The sequence below is a fragment of the Lissotriton helveticus genome, chromosome 5_1 (genome assembly GCF_964261635.1).
Source record: "Lissotriton helveticus chromosome 5_1, aLisHel1.1, whole genome shotgun sequence".
Taxonomy (NCBI): Eukaryota; Metazoa; Chordata; class Amphibia; order Caudata; family Salamandridae; genus Lissotriton; species Lissotriton helveticus.
This window is the reverse complement of record NC_136065.1, coordinates 2,082,032,937-2,082,051,933: the sequence shown is the minus strand read 5'-3', so window position 1 is coordinate 2,082,051,933 and position 18,997 is coordinate 2,082,032,937. Positions and strand designations below refer to the sequence as shown.

The following is an 18,997-nucleotide window of genomic DNA, read 5'->3' as shown; positions in this document are numbered from 1 at the left end:
GAGTAAATTCTGTCAGTTTAGTTGAAACCAAGGTCAGCAGACCTCCCTTAGCTCTACCAGCTTTGGAAGCTACTGCTGCCACATTATAGGAGGTGTAACCCTCAACTTCTATTAGACCAGTATGCCATGTCTCTTGGAGACAAATTATGTCATAGCCACATATGATGAAATTATCCCAGAATGGGGTACATAATTTAGAGGCAATTCCGGCTATATTCCAACTATTAAGTACAATAGAATCAACATTATTATTTCCAATACTTTCTAGGTGATTAGACAAGATTGAAACCTCAGATATTCCAGTCGGAGTAACATTGACATTATCATTGGTTACAGTTGGTTCGTTATCTACAACATTGCCTATACACAGCGTGGTATGTGGTGAGGTTAATTGTGGTTCAATTATATTATTTGCACAACTTTCATCACCCAACTCTTTCTCTAAAGGTAATGTAACACCTATAACAGTATTTCCAGACCCCTGTGTCAAAGATGGATTACTCAGTCAGTCGTTCTCCTCAAGTGAGGTGAGCGGCTGGAATCTATTAAAAGTTGGGACCAAGAAGTTATCATACAGGTTAGGTAGTAGGGGGGGACAAATAGGTACAACATTGGGATATTTAGTGGGGGCCACTCTTGGATGCTGAAAGTTATGTGTAAAAATTTGTCTTCCTGACTGGTTCCTATAAAAATAGTCAAGTGGGAACAGCGTGATGTTGTATTCGTGATTCGATGGCATCGGTGCATGTAAAATCGAATCTCTCGCCCATTCTGTAGTCCTAAAATTTATAATTATACAGTCCCCATCTACCTCCTTTTTGTTAGGCCCAACCCAACCTACCCTTTGCGTAGTTATGATCTCTTCCGCACCTCGTAATGGAAACCCACAATTTTTCGCCAACCAATACAAGGTCTTATTTTTCAAGGTTTCTTGATTTTCAAATTGGTTAGGCAACAACTTGGGGACATTCGCAAGTATCGCTACAAATGGTCTGCAATTAGGCGGCAAATTGATAGTGGCTGGGATGACATTATCAATATGGCGCCTTGGTACAGGTAGGCTCTTGTAGGTGGGAGTTGGTTCACTGATGTTTCTTTGAACCCCGTCTATATTTTGCCCTCGTGTTACCTTGGGGACGGTAGTTGTTTGCCTCTGCCTTCCACTTGTAGTTGGTACCGGATTTCCCTTCATAATGGGCACACTAGGAGTACAATTTACTGTACTTAATTTACCATTACAATGATTCCCAGATTTTAAATTACTTGAATGAGATCTAATTTGCGAACCCAGTTGTTCTAAGACATCCAAGTTAGCTATTCCCAATTTCTCTAGATTTTCTATTTTTTTACTTAGAATTTCCAGAGATTCCATCACCGGTGCAATGCAGACCCTTACCATTTTCTCGAGACATTCTTTAACCGCCTCGATATTACTAGAAGCCTGCACTTCTAGTAATTTTATATCTTTTTCATGTCTCCCTCCACTGTTCTGCTGTATCGCACCTTCTCTTTAATTTGTATCTAAAGTTTGTATAGCCCTCTTCTTTTTCTTTCTGTATATTTTAGCTTGTTTGTTCATTATTAACCTATTTCGACTTTGGGTTAATTTCCTTTTAGAGGGTACAGGCTCACAATCAGTTTCACTGCTTGACAGACTAATATCACTAATGTGTACAGTTGGAATAACAGGATTAGTAGCATAGTCATCCAGATCCCCATTTGTTACAGACACAATACTAGATATTAGGGGCTGTGGTAATATGCTGGCTGATAGGTCAGGTGTTATAGACAGTCTAGTCTCCCTAGTATCGGGAACAGTAGAATCTGAGGGTTGTGGTACAACAGATTGTATTAGATCATACCTTGGTAAACCTGCAAATGATTCCAATAGAAGTGAATCATGTGACATTATTGTCTCATTCGGAATGCTAACATGTGTATTATCAGTATATGGTATTTGATTAGATAAACACATACTGGCTGGTAGGGATAATCTTCTTTCAGTACTTTCAATAGCATTGACAACGACACCAATTGTCTGTTGCAGCATCCTATCGATTGCAGTCAAGGTGGGCAAAGGGGTTGGCGCCAAAGTTTGTTTCCTGGTAGTTGACCGAGTGAGCATAGGTGTTTTTTTGACCGCCACCCTACTTTTACTTTTGGCCTCCATCATGCCTAGAACCGACAATTTACCATATAAGACAAGGAGAAGTAATATACCTTCGATGAAGTGGAAAGGTAAATATCAGGGGGGTGGCCCGGTCCGGTCTCCTGCGGTCTCTGAGGGCCTCAGAGGGCCCGCCCTTTGCCCGGGCTTAGCCCCGGGCGCTCCCGCGCGCGTCCCGCGGGACGAGGAGGCGTGTTCTCCTTTATGCGCCTCCCGGCGCTGCCCTTCTGCGTGAGCCTCGTCCTGTAGCGCTGGGGCAGCTGGGGATTGTAGTCAGGGTGGAGCCAAGCCCGGCCGGTAACACCACGGTGCTGGGAAATGCCGGCGGAGCCAAGCCCGGCCACAGGCACCACGGCGGAGCAAAGCCCGGCCGAGTACAACAGCTGATGAAAACAGAAATGCACCTCCCAACACACCCTGTCGGCGTGCTCTCCTTTATGCGCCTCCCGGCGCTGCCCTTCTGCGTGAGCCTCGTCCTGTAGCGCTGGGGCAGCTGGGGATTGTAGTCAGGGCGGAGCCAAGCCCGGCCGGTAACACCACGGTGCTGGGAAATGTCGGCGGAGCCAAGCCCGGCCACAGGCACCACGGCGGAGCAAAGCCCGGCCGAGTACAACAGCTGATGAAAACAGAAATGCACCTCCCAACACACCCTGTCGGCGTGCTCTCCTTTATGCGCCTCCCGGCGCTGCCCTTCTGCGTGAGCCTCGTCCTGTAGCGCTGGGGCAGCTGGGGATTGTAGTCAGGGCGGAGCCAAGCCCGGCCGGTAACACCACGGTGCTGGGAAATGCCGGCGGAGCCAAGCCCGGCCACAGGCACCACGGCGGAGCAAAGCCCGGCCGAGTACAACAGCTGATGAAAACAGAAATGCACCTCCCAACACACCCTGTCGGCGTGCTCTCCTTTATGCGCCTCCCGGCGCTGCCCTTCTGCGTGAGCCTCGTCCTGTAGCGCTGGGGCAGCTGGGGATTGTACTCAGGGCGGAGCCAAGCCCGGCCGGTAACACCACGGTGCTGGGAAATGCCGGCGGAGCCAAGCCCGGCCACAGGCACCACGGCGGAGCAAAGCCCGGCCGAGTACAACAGCTGATGAAAACAGAAATGCACCTCCCAACACACCCTGTCGGCGTGCTCTCCTTTATGCGCCTCCCGGCGCTGCCCTTCTGCGTGAGCCTCGTCCTGTAGCGCTGGGGCAGCTGGGGATTGTAGTCAGGGCGGAGCCAAGCCCGGCCGGTAACACCACGGTGCTGGGAAATGCCGGCGGAGCCAAGCCCGGCCACAGGCACCACGGCAGAGCAAAGCCCGGCCGAGTACAACAGCTGATGAAAACAGAAATGCACCTCCCAACACACCCTGTCGGCGTGCTCTCCTTTATGCGCCTCCCGGCGCTGCCCTTCTGCGTGAGCCTCGTCCTTTAGCGCTGGGGCAGCTGGGGATTGTAGTCAGGGCGGAGCCAAGCCCGGCCGGTAACACCACGGTGCTGGGAAATGCCGGCGGAGCCAAGCCCGGCCACAGGCACCACGGCGGAGCAAAGCCCGGCCGAGTACAACAGCTGATGAAAACAGAAATGCACCTTCTTTGCATGATAGTGTCTTATATACAAGAATTGTTAGTATGCCACTGGTAGATTCACCCTGAGGAAGGTCCAAGACTGAAACGCGTTGGTGACATCGCTGTCTTTCAACCAGTGTTCCCATTTAATTTTGGACATTAACATCTATTTACAACTTTACACCCCAGGATCTACTGATTTACTATTGTTATTGTCAACAAACAGTTTTCCCTTTTTTCCTTAATTTGTTGTTCTTATTGTCTTTTGTGTGGTTATACCTCATCATAATCATAGATACATCAAATGGAGAAAAAAAAATTTTTTGTTGATCAATTTTATTGTTGCTTGATCAAATGTATTGTTATATATAAAAAGAAAAAAAATCTTTTTGATAATAACTATAAACCAAAGAAACAAAAAAGAGAGAAAAAATATAAGAATAATAAACAGAATATATTTTTGTATACTATGTGTGTCCAGATTAGTTATTTGTTTTGCATACCTATGATATAGTTGTCAGCACTAATGTATTAGTAGCACTTCTGTCCAGTGCAAACCTGGAGGAAGGAAGGAGGTAAAGGGTACATAAATGAGGTAGCATGATCCTTCCCGACTGCGATGGGCTACTATGGGCCGGTATATTAACCAGATTCCCTAGCACACGTGAATTTCGAGTTAATATCATTGTAACAACAGTAACAAAGTAAATCTAGAGGAACATATGTCCACAACACAAAGTAAGTTTCTTAGAATCTTCAGTCTTTAATTGTTTTGGTGATTCTTCTTATTATGTAATGTAATGTAATGTAATGTAATGATGTCTTGTAAAGCGCATGAATCACCCCACATGGGGTATCTTCGCGCTGTAGACCGCTGGGGAACCCGTCCTGGCTTTCCCTGTGAGATGGTCCCTACTGGGTATCTCCAAGGTGAAACCAGGCATCCCCAGCGTATGTGGGGGGCCGTTGTGGAGATGAGGCAAGCTAATGCCCAGAGTTGCCGAGTGTGATCCCTGGTTAGAGTAGGCACCGAGGCGAGAATTATCGAGTCCGCTGACCCTGGTCCACGACCCTGCCGCGTCGGGAATTGAACCCTGGTCCCGGGCCGTCCTCTGCTTCCGGGTCTGCCGCCTCTAACCAGTGAGCCACACCACTCCACTTCAATCATGTGACATCACCATGCCCACGATCTTCCCATCCAGGTACATGAACCCACCAATGTAACTCTCTGCACTGTGTGCTAGAGGCTCCACAGGCACAACATTACACACCAATCACTGTCGCTTCAAAGCTGGAGACCATCTAGCCACATCCCTTCAGTACTAGCACCTTCCTTTCTCTTCTGAAGACCCCCCGTGCCCCCGTCTCACTTCACTCCTCTAATCCCAACCTGATGGTCCCTGTTGACGAACTCTTCACTGCTACCTCCGAAGCCTCCCCTGGAACACACTCTCACCTCCAGCACTGGAGCCATCAGGATGCCATGCAACTAATGTTACTTTGCATGAGCTACAGATTCTGCAGAGACACGCTGCAGCCACCAGATTGTGCACCTGTGTTCCTTCCAAAATCCACATCAGTCAATGTCCTTTCTCATTATACCGCCTCATCCCTGCCCGTGAGAGATGTAACACACTAAGGGTCCAATTAGGAGTCTGGCTATCCGAGGACCACCAGACTTGTGTTGGTGCGGCGATGGCGGTCCAGGCACCGCCGCACCATCGGTCCGATCGCCCCATTACGACTTGGGCGGTCAGAACCATCATTGGACTGCCAATGCCACCTGGCGGAGGTCCTGAGGACGCAATATGTTTGGCGGGACCGCCGTGGTCCCGCCAAGAATATTACAAGTTTCCTCTCCACCACGGTTTTCGTGGTGGTTCCCCCCATGAAAACCCTGGCAGAGAGAAAAAAAGGGTGCCCCTGTGTGAAAAGATAGGTCAGCTTAGGTAAAACTGTCATTTTAATCAGGTTTACTCGCCCCTAGATGGATAATGGCAAGTTTCTCCACCTTCTAAGGAGCCTATCAATCTCCTTTGCCACCCGCCCTAAATGATGTGCTGGAACCTCCCCAGTGAATAAACTATTGAAATAGCCAAATACCTAAACTCTGTCCCCTCCCAATTCCAATTAGTGATATTCTAGCACATAGTCGTATTAACAGCATAACCTGACAATGCCCTAAAATTCTTCTGCTAACTTTTCTACCCTGAGGATGGTATGAAAAGGGTCTGATGTATAAATTATTAAATCATCTGCGTAAAGCACTATCTTAACTGGGCAAATGGTTCGATATAAATATCAAACAAAAGACGAGAAAGGGGGCACCCTTGCCTCGTACCTCAGGTAATCCTAAAGTTCTCTGTCAGAGCTCCATTAAATAAAATTTGTGCCCACAAGTTTGCATACATTCTCTGAAGAGTCAAAATAAAACATGAGCTAAACCTTAGAGCTGCCAAGACCTCTCACAAATATACCTAATAAGCCTGGTCAAAGGCTTTGGGCACATCTATTGTGGCAACAGCCAATGGAGTCGAATGCTCCATGGCCAGGTCGACGCATCCAAATAATTGCTGTGTGAGATAATGGATTTGGTGCTTAGTGACAAACCCTTTCTGATCTGGATGGATTAGTTGTGGAGTAAAACAAATATTCCTTTGGGTTATCTATCACAGTTTTATGCAAAACAATTCATAAAACCAATTCATAAAAAGAATAAATGTAAAATCCCCAATTACAATCAGTTTACACAGTATACTATGACATAAAAAGAGAACAATGGTTAGACAGTATACTTTGACTTTCAAAGGAACATATCCTATGAGACAGTCTAGAAACCTGGCCTGAATACACTTATTTTCGTACCTTCCGGTCCAAATTTTCCCTTGGCTTATGTACAATGATGCGTCGACGCATTTTGATGGGTTTGATTATTATTTATCTTTATCAAGACAATAGTTAGTTCGTTTCTCTCTGTATTCCTTATTGTATAGCTTGGTTTATATGCCTTCTTGAGTCAAACTTTATAAGTCCGTTCAGTTCTTCTTCTGATTAGAACTGTTTTCTGTTCAATTTCTCTTCAGTTAATGCAGATACTCTGCTTAGTGCACACAATGTACTTATACGTTCTAACTTCCTTTTGGCCTTCCCGAGAGGTTGCTTAGATTTCCTGCTGAGTGGCTACTGTATTTAAATGCCTTAATTACGTATTCACTTTCTTGTTCACTCTACCGTGTCCGTTCGTTCCTCGAGGGTAGAGGTTTTTTTTGATTCTACACCTCCTCTAACTTATTGCACTCTTAAACGACAGAGAATCACCGAACGAATGCTCCTCTTCATGGGTGGGTGCATTGAAGTTTTAACATTGTGACCATTTTTTTTAATAATAAAAGATTTTTGTAAAACTTCAGTGCTATTTAGCAATTGATTCAAATACTAGGTGGGATTTTCCTTGACGAATTGTATTATTGTACGCCTTGTGAGGTACGACCTAGTTGTGCGTTGAACCTTGTATCCTGTTCCTTTCATAACCCAAGGGAATATTTGTTTTACTTGTCAAGAGTACCCTACTCCCTTGGCTACAACAAGGGGTCTCTCTCTCCTTTTTACATATGTGAATTAGTTGTGGAGCCAATTTATTATTATTATTATTATTAAGCTTGTAAAGCGCCCGATTACTCCAACGGAGTATCCCCGACCTAGGACACCATAGACCACGGCAACTGACCCAGACCCCCTCTCCAGTCCCATTGGCCCTAAGATGCGAGAGGCCTGCTACCAGCCCCCAGGGGGAGATAGAAAGAGACAGGTTTTCAGTTTTTTTCAAAACATTGTCTCTGATGGACATGTCCCCAGTTCATGGGTAGGTCATTCCAGGCCTTAGCCGTGAGAAAACCAAAGGAATTACCTCCTGACCGAACCTTAGGCACGATCAGCTTTTCATTGCCCAACAACCTCAATTTCCGAGGAGGTCTTGTTGAGGATCCTATGGCGAAAATAAAACACCTTAAAGGTGACTCTAGCCTGTATATGGAGCCAGTGTAATTCCCTCAAGGCTGCCCCAACCAGTGCCCGCCTAGGGATATTCAATATCAGGCATTCTGGACCTTCGGCAAAATGTTCAGATTTCTTTTGGTCACCCCTCGATAGAGGATGTTGCAATATTCCAATCAGGACGTGACAAGTGCCTGCACAATGGTCCTTTCGGCGTCTAGTGGCAGTAAATCCAGAATATTACGCAACATTCTAAGAATGTCAAAGCAGGTTCCGGCCACAGCTGATATCTGCTGTGTATATGATAGGGTGCCAGTTCCACCGTCCACCACAAATATGACCATATGGAGGGCTATTTGCAACTACCATCACCTCTGTCTTTCCTGCATTCAGTTGCAAGCAGCTAAACTTCATCCAGTTAGCAAGATCACTCAAGCAGGCCTTGAAATACGATGCCGCTCCTGCCTCCTTTTGCTCCAATGTAACAATCAACTGAGTGTCATCGGCATATGGCACCAATTTCACCCCATGTTTCAGCACAATGTCTGCCAGGGGGCGCATGTAGACATTGAATAGAGTAGGGTTAAGGGCCGAGCCCTGTGGTACCCCTCGAGACAGAGGACACACCTTGGACTTAAAAAGGGGTTGTAACGATCTATTCTGCAAGAAGTGTTTGATCCATTCCCAGGAGCTGCCACCGAACCCAGCCTCCCACAACCGTGAGAAACCGTGTCAAATGCAGCACTCGAGTCCAGTAAAATAAGTGCGAATGTCCTTTCCTCATCAGGGGAAACATCCTTTACAACGCGGTGTTTACACAGCGCGACCTTTACGACGCAGCCATTACAACGCAAGTCATTACTACGACTTGCGCTGGATGGCGCTCTTGCTTAAGGAATAGTTTGATTTTCTATTCCAACACCTTCCCTACTGTTACGTGGGCTGGAGCTGGAATAGAAAATGAAATTAATCCACAATCCAGCGCCCTCCAACGCAAGTTGTTGTAACGACTTGAGTTGTGAAAACCGCGTTGTAAAGTACCCCGATCAAAATGATCGCATTGTACTGCCGTACATCCCTCATCAGCTGCAATTTACGAAGCCTCAGATGCCAAAAGTAAGGACGATTTGGTACTGTGAAGCTCAGATAACCTACCTGCTATAATACTAGCTCGCAAACTACGGCCTCCGTAATTTGTGCTTCATTCCTATCTCCATAAGCCCCTAGAGGATCTTATCCTGAAGCCACACCTAAGACTTTCCAGGTCTGGAGTAATCTACTCGATATACAGCGCAGAAAAGAGAGAGACCTGATGATCTTGCTTGACCACCCCATTTTTAGAGACATCACCCTGAGAGTTAATGATAAATTCCTTGATATTATTCCACGCCCGCTCTGATCTACATTTCCAAGGTAGGAGTGCTCCTGCTCTCTCCCCATACTCAAAGACCTTCATACTCTTGTCTTGCCACCTATCCATAAATGTCTTTCCCAGCTTGAGCTTGAAATTTAGCTGAGCATCCTCTAGCCTCTTTCTCACATGATCCCTGCACAGGGGGGAACTTTGCACTTGCAGGGCAGCCTCCAACACCCAAATTTCCTGCTATAGGTCAATACATTATACTCTCTCTGCCCTATTCTTGGAATAACCCAGGTTTTGCATAACTCCTCTCATGAAAGCTTTACATGTATCCCAGACTGTTGTGAGGGTAGCTGACTCAATATGGAACCCATATTGTCATCAAAAATACTGCTAACCACCATTGTAGTATTGTGAAAATCTTCTAAACAGGCTAAAAATGTCCCAGGCGTTAGGGGAAGGAAACTTCCTGCCACCCAGATAAGAGTGACCCATCCCCTAATTCCTACTTTAGAGTGATGGCTGCAACAGCTCAAAATCAAAACATGCAAGGAGCGGATACTAATAATACGTACACATCTATCACAGTAGTAGGGCTGGGTAAGAATGGGGACACTCAGTCATCTGCGCAGTCCTCTGAACAGATTACTACTAGAAATAGGTTTGAGGTGCTAGCCTGTTTAGAAAGTCCTTGGGAGGTGGATGAAGTGCCCCAGGTGGATACAGTCGCCACTCAGGAGTCTCCCGGCGAGATTGGCAGGGGAGATAGGGTTGAGGTAGCAGGAGGAGGAGTCATTATCCACCATACTACCGAGTAGAAGGACTGAGATTAAAAACAGATTTGAGGTTTCCGAGACCAATCAGTCTGGGATACAGGCCTCCTGTCTAGCCCTTGAACCAAAAATTGGATGAAGTGCCCTCACAAACTAAAGTACTGGATCAAGAAGTGGCACTGGTTAAGTAAGATGAACAGAAAAACGCACGCGAAATCTCGCTGCTAATTAAACAAAATCAAGGCCTGAGGGAGGATCTAGAAAGAATCGAGAAACATTCGAGGTGGAGTAACATCCGGATTCTGAATGTCCCAGAGATGAGGAAGGGGCTGATATAAAGTCCTTTGTGGTTGCATTGCTACGGGACAGAGTTTTCAAGGACAAGTCGGACATTAACCTAGAACTTGAGATCCAAAGAGTGCACAGGGAACCATTTATTTTTTATTTTAAAAGTTTTATATAGGATTAGCTTTACCCTTATGTATCAGAGTGCTTTACATACACACTGTAAAAACAGAAGGGAATTGCATTACATAGTAGGAAGGCAGTAAGGAAGCAATACAGAGATGAAATAAAAAGGAAAAGGAACCTGAAATGTAAGAAACCTAGGAGGATTCTGGTGAATTTTCTTACTTATACAGTGAAGGAGACCATCTCGGCATAGCTTAGAAACGCCGCCTCGCACTAATAAAGATAACTCCTTCACTATTAGGTCAGATGTCTGTAAGGCCACTGATCAGCGGCAGTGGGCTCTTAGTAAAAGGTTGGAAGAGCTTCATAAATTGGGGGCTAAAGCAGCAGCTGTGGCCCGTGCAGGTAAGAGCGGTAGGGCAGTGGGGCTTGGTGAAGGGGGTTTTTCGACAGACAACGATGAGGGAAAATGAATTATTTACTTAGTTTTCCCTCATGGTCGTCTGTTGAGTCCCGTCCCCCATCCGTCCCCACCGCCTCACCGCTCTTATCTGCATGGACCACGGCTGTAAAGCCCATCTTAAGTTCCCAGTAATGCTGTGTATCATATGGAACAACCAGATGTTTAACTATCGCAGAGGTGGATGCTCTCCTTGATACAATCAGAAAGCATAAGCAGTAGGGGGCGGCGGAGAGATGGGATAGAGAGTGGGGGGATTTATGTGTTTTTAATTGTTTGTGTGTTTAGAATCCCCTCCCCGGGGAAGCCCCATAGTAGAGGGACGGTTCCTCGAGGGTGGGGTTGGGTGAGGGCACTGGGTGGGGAGCAGTGGATTGTTGTTTTAATCGCTCTTATATATATATATAGGGGGTTTGTCCTACAAGACAATGGGGAGGGTTAGGAGCTATGTTCTTTAACATGGAATGTTAACAGTCTTAGATCAAACGGAAGGCAGAGGCTGGTATTCCAATATCTTGAAGAAAGTAGGGCCCACATCATAATTTTGCAGGAGACAAATTTAACAGCAACAGAAAGTAGACAACTGTATTCATAGTGTAGATGGATGGAGATTTACGCAGTTTCCGATCAAGTAGAACTTTGTAAGGGCGTCGCCATTCTTTTGAGGAAAGGAGCAGGGTTAGAGATGCTATTGTTTAAACCGGATGGCTCCAGTAGATGGGTTTTGGGGGCTATAAGATGCTCTAACAATGAATTTGTTTGTGGGGACTTTTATGGCCTGAATATGATGAGCTCTCATATCTCGCGGCGCTGGAGAGGAGTTTGTTGGAGGCTGCACCACCGACAGTATGGGGGGAGACTCTAATACTCTGCTTAATCCTATCCTAGAAAGATCTACAAGGAGAGACTGTATCTCTACACCTAAAACTAGGCAGGCACTAAGGAGTATGCTCTAAGATCTGGGGTTGGTCGTTGTGTGGTGCCACCAAATGGGCCAGACAAGGGGTTACACATTTCATAGCAAGAAATATGGCCATTTTGCTAGGCTTGACTATTTCTTTGTGGATACCGCAATAGCAGATAAGGTCTAAAAGAAATAATCATTGGCCAGGGTACATCTCTGACCACTCACCTGTAACTATGGTTTTCCAGTGTCCTGCCTATAGGCACAACCCTAGATGGACGTTTAATTGTGCCCTTCTCCTTCACCCAGGATTGGCTCAAGACAAATTCTCAGTTGCTGAACATCATTGAGCGAGACAATTTTGAGATAGAGTTGAGTCGGTGTACTAATCGATCTTCATATTGTCACTGGTTAGTGCGGCCCGCGATGGTGCATGGAGAGGTGGAAGGTGATGAGAGAAATGATGAAACCTTGAGCAGTCCAAGAAGAGAGCATTCCTGGGAAGTGATAGTGGTTATCCATATGAGTGACAGAAGTTAGTGAGGTAGAACCTAAGCTATTACAGGACACCATGGTGTGGATTAGTGCTTCATGGTTGACTGTCTCCGAGGCTGCAGAAACATTGAGTGGTAAAATCAGGTGGGGTATTTTCTGTCATTGAAGAAGCCTGGTCTGTCCCAGTGGCTTGCTGAGACAGCTTGCTCAGTAAATTCATCTCTGAAGGATAAATAGGTGATTAGGTGGAAAATAGCAAGCTTATGTGGATCCAGGGTTGATTTCACAGCAGTGGAAGGATCTTTTCAGTCTTCAGGGGGTCTGGGTAGGTTTTGTGCCGGAGCGTGGCACTGACAGTGCTAGTCAATGGCATGAGGGCATCTACTCCAGGAGATTAAATTACAGAGGAGGGAACAATTGTATCTCCACAGGAGGAATTCTTGTGTGAGTAATTTGAAGGTATTCCACTTGGGTGTGGAGCAGAGGAGCATGGGAGATGCACTGGATGTCTCTTTCATGTTGTCAGTGACCTGGTGTTTATTGTCTCAGTGAAGAAGTGATTGATGGCATTGCATTTCTCTACTGATGGTGGAATAACAGGGGCTTGTAATGAACTGCAGCAGTGCTTTATGGGTTTGAAGAGTTATTGCTGCTGTTGGCTGTTTTGCTGATAGGGGTCTTCTTGAAGATGGTCCTGCTTGTAGTGATGAGGTATCTGTGTGGAAAATAGCACTTTTGAGTTGGGTGAGGGCAGCTTGGAGATTGGCCCTTCTCCATTTCTTTTCTTTTCGGAGTAATCAAAAAAAAAGTTGCATCAAACTGATATGAACATAATCACTTTCAAAAACCTGCAATAAACACAGTGGTAACTGCATTCAAGCAATGCCATATGGCAAAATAATTCAAATTCCTGCACTCTGTTTAAAGGGGAAAAAAGAATACATTTTAACAAAAACACATTTTTAACAGTTGTTTTATAGAACAACACTGGGTTAACCTGGAGGTCCCCCATTAGCAGAGCAGTATGTAAATAAATATTTAAATGCACTTCATGTGACATACGTGTAATGCAAGTTAAATGCCATCATATTAAATATATTCTATATTGTGTTTTTCTGTTCTATCCTTTTTTCTTTGTTTCCTGTTTTATTCCCCTTTCATTTTCTTTATACCCTTTTCCTCATTCTTTTTTTGTTTTTTGCCTCCTTCTCTCAATCTTTTCTCTTTGTTTCCTTTCTCTGTCATTCATATCTATCTTGTAATTTTCTTTCTTTTTTCTCCGTTACCATCATCTACCTGCCTTCATCTTTTCTGTTTCGTTCCCTGTCCCTTGGTTTCTCCTCCTTCTCCAGGATGCTTCAATAATATCTCCATCAGCTTCTTCCCCCAGCAGAAAGTCCTCTTCTGCAAAGTCTGCAAGACGATAGATCCACTGCCCGATGCCGCCCTGGCCTTCTCTTGGACAATTAATGGTTTACCACCCCGGAAGGACGCGTTACTAGGAAAATCTGGAGCTCGGGTTGTTCTAGACCTGGGAAGTAAGGAAGACTGGGGGAGATGGAGGTGCTCAGCGCTGGAGAACCCAACCTGGCAGGCAGAGCATTGCTTTGAACCCACCGACAACTATGACTACCACCCCCCCGCGGATATAGAAACTGAAGGCGGTAAGCAACCAGCGATGATTGCTACATCAGAAAAGTAGATTATTGAAAAAAAGAAATCCCTAAGAGGTGTCAAAAAGGTTCTTTAATGCCCATTTAATCGCTGGCCCATTGGCAGTTCTATCCAATGAACATCCAATCTCTAGTGGACCTTCTCACAGCCCCTTCGAGAAGGGCAGAGCATGTGTAAAGAGGGCAAAAGGACAGTGTGATTGATAAATGGAGAAGTGAGAGCATATTGTCTCTGAGTCAAGTCTACAACCACCCTGTGCCTGAAGCCATGGGGAGAAAAAAGAGGCCAGCCGAAGGATTGAGGACAGGCAAAGGTGGGACTTTTGGGAATCACAGGTCTTCTCTTCCCACTGGTGGGTAAATTAAAAATGTTAAAACCCCAAAGTAAGCAGATGAGGGGTTTACTCTTTATTCTATTTAGACCCCACTTGCTGCATACTTTAACCTTAGCTAGATGAGAAATTGAGAAAAATGTATTCCCAGTCAGAATCCCTGAAAGATCCTCGGTTAACAAACTTCAACACAGCCTTCCTGAGTTCTAGAGAACGTGCCGTTAACTAGTTAACCTGACATCTTTTTGGGTCACAACATACGAAAGGAACACTATGTTGGTTGGATTTATTTTCAATTATTTTATTTGCTTTTATTTTATTAATTACTCTTCTGCTTAAACATATGATTTGTCAATTGCTCGCACAAATTCTAAAACCTTATATACACAACAAAATTCACAATCTTATTGTCAAAAAATAATTTTTCTATTTACAATAATATACTCAACATTTCTTCATTCAAACCTCAATCATCCATCAATCATACCAGTACAGACAAAAACAAATATACATCAATGATTAGATATATGCAGGAATTTCAATATTCACAACAAAAGCCAATATATATTTAAACCAAAAAATATATATACAATTTACTGATTCCTATCACTTTTTAATTCTTTGATTTGGCTTATTGATGAAAGTCTACGCGTTTCGAACTCGCATCAGTTAGGAGTTCTCATCAGGACCAAAATCTGTAATGGAGAACACAAAAAAGGCTTTTTTTAGAATACTAGTTATTTTCCCAGCTGCCTATCCCCAAAACTACAAGCCTCCACACCTTACCTCTCGCTCATCAGAGATTGAATTGTTCACGACGTCAAACTACAACAAATACAGGGAAAACCAAAGTCAAACAACCAGTTCAGACCACGTCTTCCAATTTTCTGCCACAAGCAACTCTACAGTCACTTACTTGTTAATTCATTTTGGCGTCATGTTTTTATGTAACGCTGCCTGGCTCTCAGCACTCTAAAGAACGGGGTGAAAAAAGGGGGGGGGGGGGTTGGCTCTGTCAGTCATACTGTCCTATTAAAGTTGGTTCTGTTTCTGCATGCATGGCCGCTGCGAGGCAGCGCTTACCTTTGTGAGAAACTCTGGCTGGTTGTGTAGGTTTGGTTCTTTGTGTGCTCCCGCCGGCGTTTCTGCAAACAATGGATGACCCAGTGTTAGAGAATATATGATTCTCCGTCAAGTTGGTACATTAGAATCTTAAACTGGCGTTATTTTATTCTTTCTTACTGTAATGAGACGAGGCACAATGCGGTGTATTCGAACGGCTGTTTCTTTCCGTGGAGAATGCTTCTGTGTCGCAATCACTTCCTGGTCCGCATAGGATCATGGGAAGTGTAGTGCGATCGGGTCAAGATCTTTATACAATAATTTAGAGCGTCTCGTGGCGCTTTTTGGTGAACACTCACGGTTCGTTTAGCTTTTAATTACAGATTTCTTGTATGTTTCGTAAAATCAAAATCTTGTTGTGAAACGATCTCGTATGTTGTGTTGGTATCGTTCGTGTCATTCCGCAATTTCTGGTTGGGGTGCCATGGGAAGTGTAGTTTTCCTTCAATCACATGACGTTTCTCCTACGATATTGTACAGTCTCACCTTGCATTTCTTCATATGTTATATACATTGCTGTATGTGTTTACATATTTGTATAGATTTTTTGCACGGGCGTCGCGTGTTTTGTGCTGATAGATTGACGCTGCTATCTTCCTTATACTGGGCGATTTCCATTGTATTTGCATAGAATTAGTTAAGTCGTCATTGTCTGATCTCACATTAGGTTGTTTCTTTGGTGTCTGTATTGCAGCATGTAGTAACATATAGTTTTTCTGTTGTGGTGTATTGTACACAGAAATTGAACATCCAGGGTACTGAATTTAGAGTGCTGTTTTTTATTTTATTTTCAGGCAGTTCCATAGATGCCTACAGAATGTAGATCTTCTTTGTGCTGATAATTTTGAAGGATCAAGTTAAAGTTTGAACATTTCAGACAATTCATTCAGTCCTCGAATTGCCGTGTTAAACTTAACTATTAACATGGCTTCTCTTTTTGTTAGTTTGGCATCCAAATCACCGCCTCGTGCATCATTTTCCACCTTTGAAATGACTGTCCATAATATATCAGAGTCCTTGTCATTTTTTTCCCATGCCCATTTGCCCCGGAACTTGCTGTGCTATTCATGTCCATGTTCATGGAGAAGTGTGGCTCAGTGGTTAGAGGCGGCAGACCCGGAATCTGAGATCGACCGTGGACCAGGGTTCGATTCCCCGCCTCGGCGGGTCTAGGGCTCATAAATTCCACGGTCTCGACAATTCTCGCTCCGGTGCCTACTCGACTCACGGGGTCACACTCTGCGACTTTGGGCAATAGCTTGCTTAATCTCCACATCGGCCCCTCGCGGCGGGATGCCTGGCTTTCACCTTGTGGATACCCTGCCGGGGTTTCTCACAGGGGAATACCAGGACGGGTTCCCTAAGCAAGCGCGGAGATGCCCCAAGGTAAGTCCTGCGCTATATAAGTTTCATACATTTACACATTTACATTTACATGTCCAAATATGAGGAAACTTTTGTCTACAAGAACAATCCCTTTGCACAATGAATAACACACTGGTATCGATTTATAGACAATATTTTCTTCGTCTGGACAGGCTCAGAAGAGGATTTGAGAAATTTCCATGAGTGGATTAATAACAGCATGCCCACAATCAAATTCAGCATGGAACACTCTAAAGACAAAATGGCGTTCTTGGATGTTGAGGTCTATCCTTCATGTGGAGGTCTGGTGACAACACTATATAAAAAACCAACGGATCAAAACAAAGCCTTGCATTTTGGAAGTAATCATCCACGTAGCCTTAAGGATAATCTCCCATACGGGCAATACCTTAGAATTCGGCGTAATTGCAAAGAGAAGGAAGAATACCCAAGGCACGCAGAAAATCTTACATCTAACCTCCAACAACGTGGTTACCCAAAAAAACTGCTTAAAAAATCCCTCAAGAGGGCTTGGTGGACACCAAGGGAAAGCCTACTAGAAAGAAGACCTAAAAAGGAGAGTAAAAGAATGGTATTTGTATCGACATTCTGTCCAAATTCAAACACTTTAAAGAAGGTGGTTAAACAATATTGGCATTTGTTAAGAAATTTGGACCAATCCTTCAAGAACGAACCACTATTTGCATTCAAAAAGAACCATAGCATTGCCAATCAATTAGTGAGAGCAGCGGTACCACATACAAAGAATCCAAACTTGCGCACCATGCTAGGTTTACCCCCTGTCCGAGGCCATCACAAGTGTGGCACATGTTCATGCTGCGATACAACAAAAGAAGGAACAGTGTTCACACATAATCAAATAAATTGGAAACATGAGGCCTTCTCTAACTGCAAATCCCGATTTGTGGTATATGGAATTACATGCCCGTGCAATTTATTATATATTGGGAAGACCAACCAAGAGGTACGTCTAAGGATACAGCAACGTAAATCAAGAATAAAAAATAATGTTGCTACAGCACCTTTGGTAAATCATTGCCGTGAAAAAAATGACAAGGACTCTGATATATTATGGACAGTCATTTCAAAGGTGGAAAATGATGCACGAGGCGGTGATTTGGATGCCAAACTAACAAAAAGAGAAGCCATGTTAATAGTTAAGTTTAACACGGCAATTCGAGGACTGAATGAATTGTCTGAAATGTTCAAACTTTAACTTGATCCTTCAAAATTATCAGCACAAAGAAGATCTACATTCTGTAGGCATCTATGGAACTGCCTGAAAATAAAATAAAAAACAGCACTCTAAATTCAGTACCCTGGATGTCCAATTTCTGTGTACAATACACCACACCAGAAAAACTATATGTTACTACATGCTGCAATACAGACACCAAAGAAACAACCTAATGTGAGATCAGACAATGACGACTTAACTAATTCTATGCAAATACAATGGAAATCGCCCAGTATAAGGAAGATAGCAGCGTCAATCTATCAGCACAAAACACGCGACGCCCGTGCAAAAAATCTATACAAATATGTAAACACATACAGCAATGTATATAACATATGAAGAAATGCAAGGTGAGACTGTACAATATCGTAGGAGAAATGTCATGTGATTGAAGGAAAACTACACTTCCCATGGCACCCCAACCAGAAATTGCGGAATGACACGAACGATACCAACACAACATACAAGATCGTTTCACAACAAGATTTTGATTTTACGAAACATACAAGAAATCTGTAATTAAAACCTTAATGAACCGTGAGTGTTCACCAAAAAGCATCACGAGATGCTCTAAATTATTGTATAAAGATCTTGACCCGATCGCACTACACTCCCCATGATCCTATGCGGACCAGGAAGTGATTGTGACACAGAAGCATTCTCCACGGAAAGAAACGGCCGTTCGAATACACCGCATTGTGCCTCGTCTCATTACAGTAAGAAAGAATAAAATAACGCCAGTTTAAGATTCTAATGTACCAACTTGACGGAGAATCATATATTCTCTAACACTGGGTCATCCATTGTTTGCAGAAACGCCGGCGGGAGCACACAAAGAACCAAACCTACACAACCAGCCAGAGTTTCTCACAAAGGTAAGCGCTGCCTCGCAGAGGCCATGCATGCAGAAACAGAACCAACTTTAATAGGACAGTATGACTGACAGAGCCAAAACCCCCCCCTTTTTTCACCCGGTTCTTTAGAGTGCTGAGAGCCAGGCAGCGTTACATAAAAACATGACGCCAAAATGAATTAACAAGTAAGTGACTGTAGAGTTGCGTGTGGCAGAAAATTGGAAGACGTGGTCTGAACTGGTTGTTTGACTTTGGTTTTCCCTGTATTTGTTGTAGTTTGACG

At 44.3% G+C, this 18,997-nt stretch overlaps 1 protein-coding gene across 1 annotated transcript in view; it reads left to right on the top strand.

Moving 5' to 3' along the window:
• The window catches only part of LOC144754003 (uncharacterized), a 115,812-nt gene that overhangs the window by 69,417 nt on the left and 27,398 nt on the right, over positions 1-18,997 (top strand). Inside the window, exon 3 of the mRNA XM_078641521.1 lies at positions 13,463-13,774. Coding sequence (XP_078497647.1) covers positions 13,463-13,774 — 312 coding nt within the window. The remainder of the gene's footprint in view (positions 1-13,462; positions 13,775-18,997) is intronic.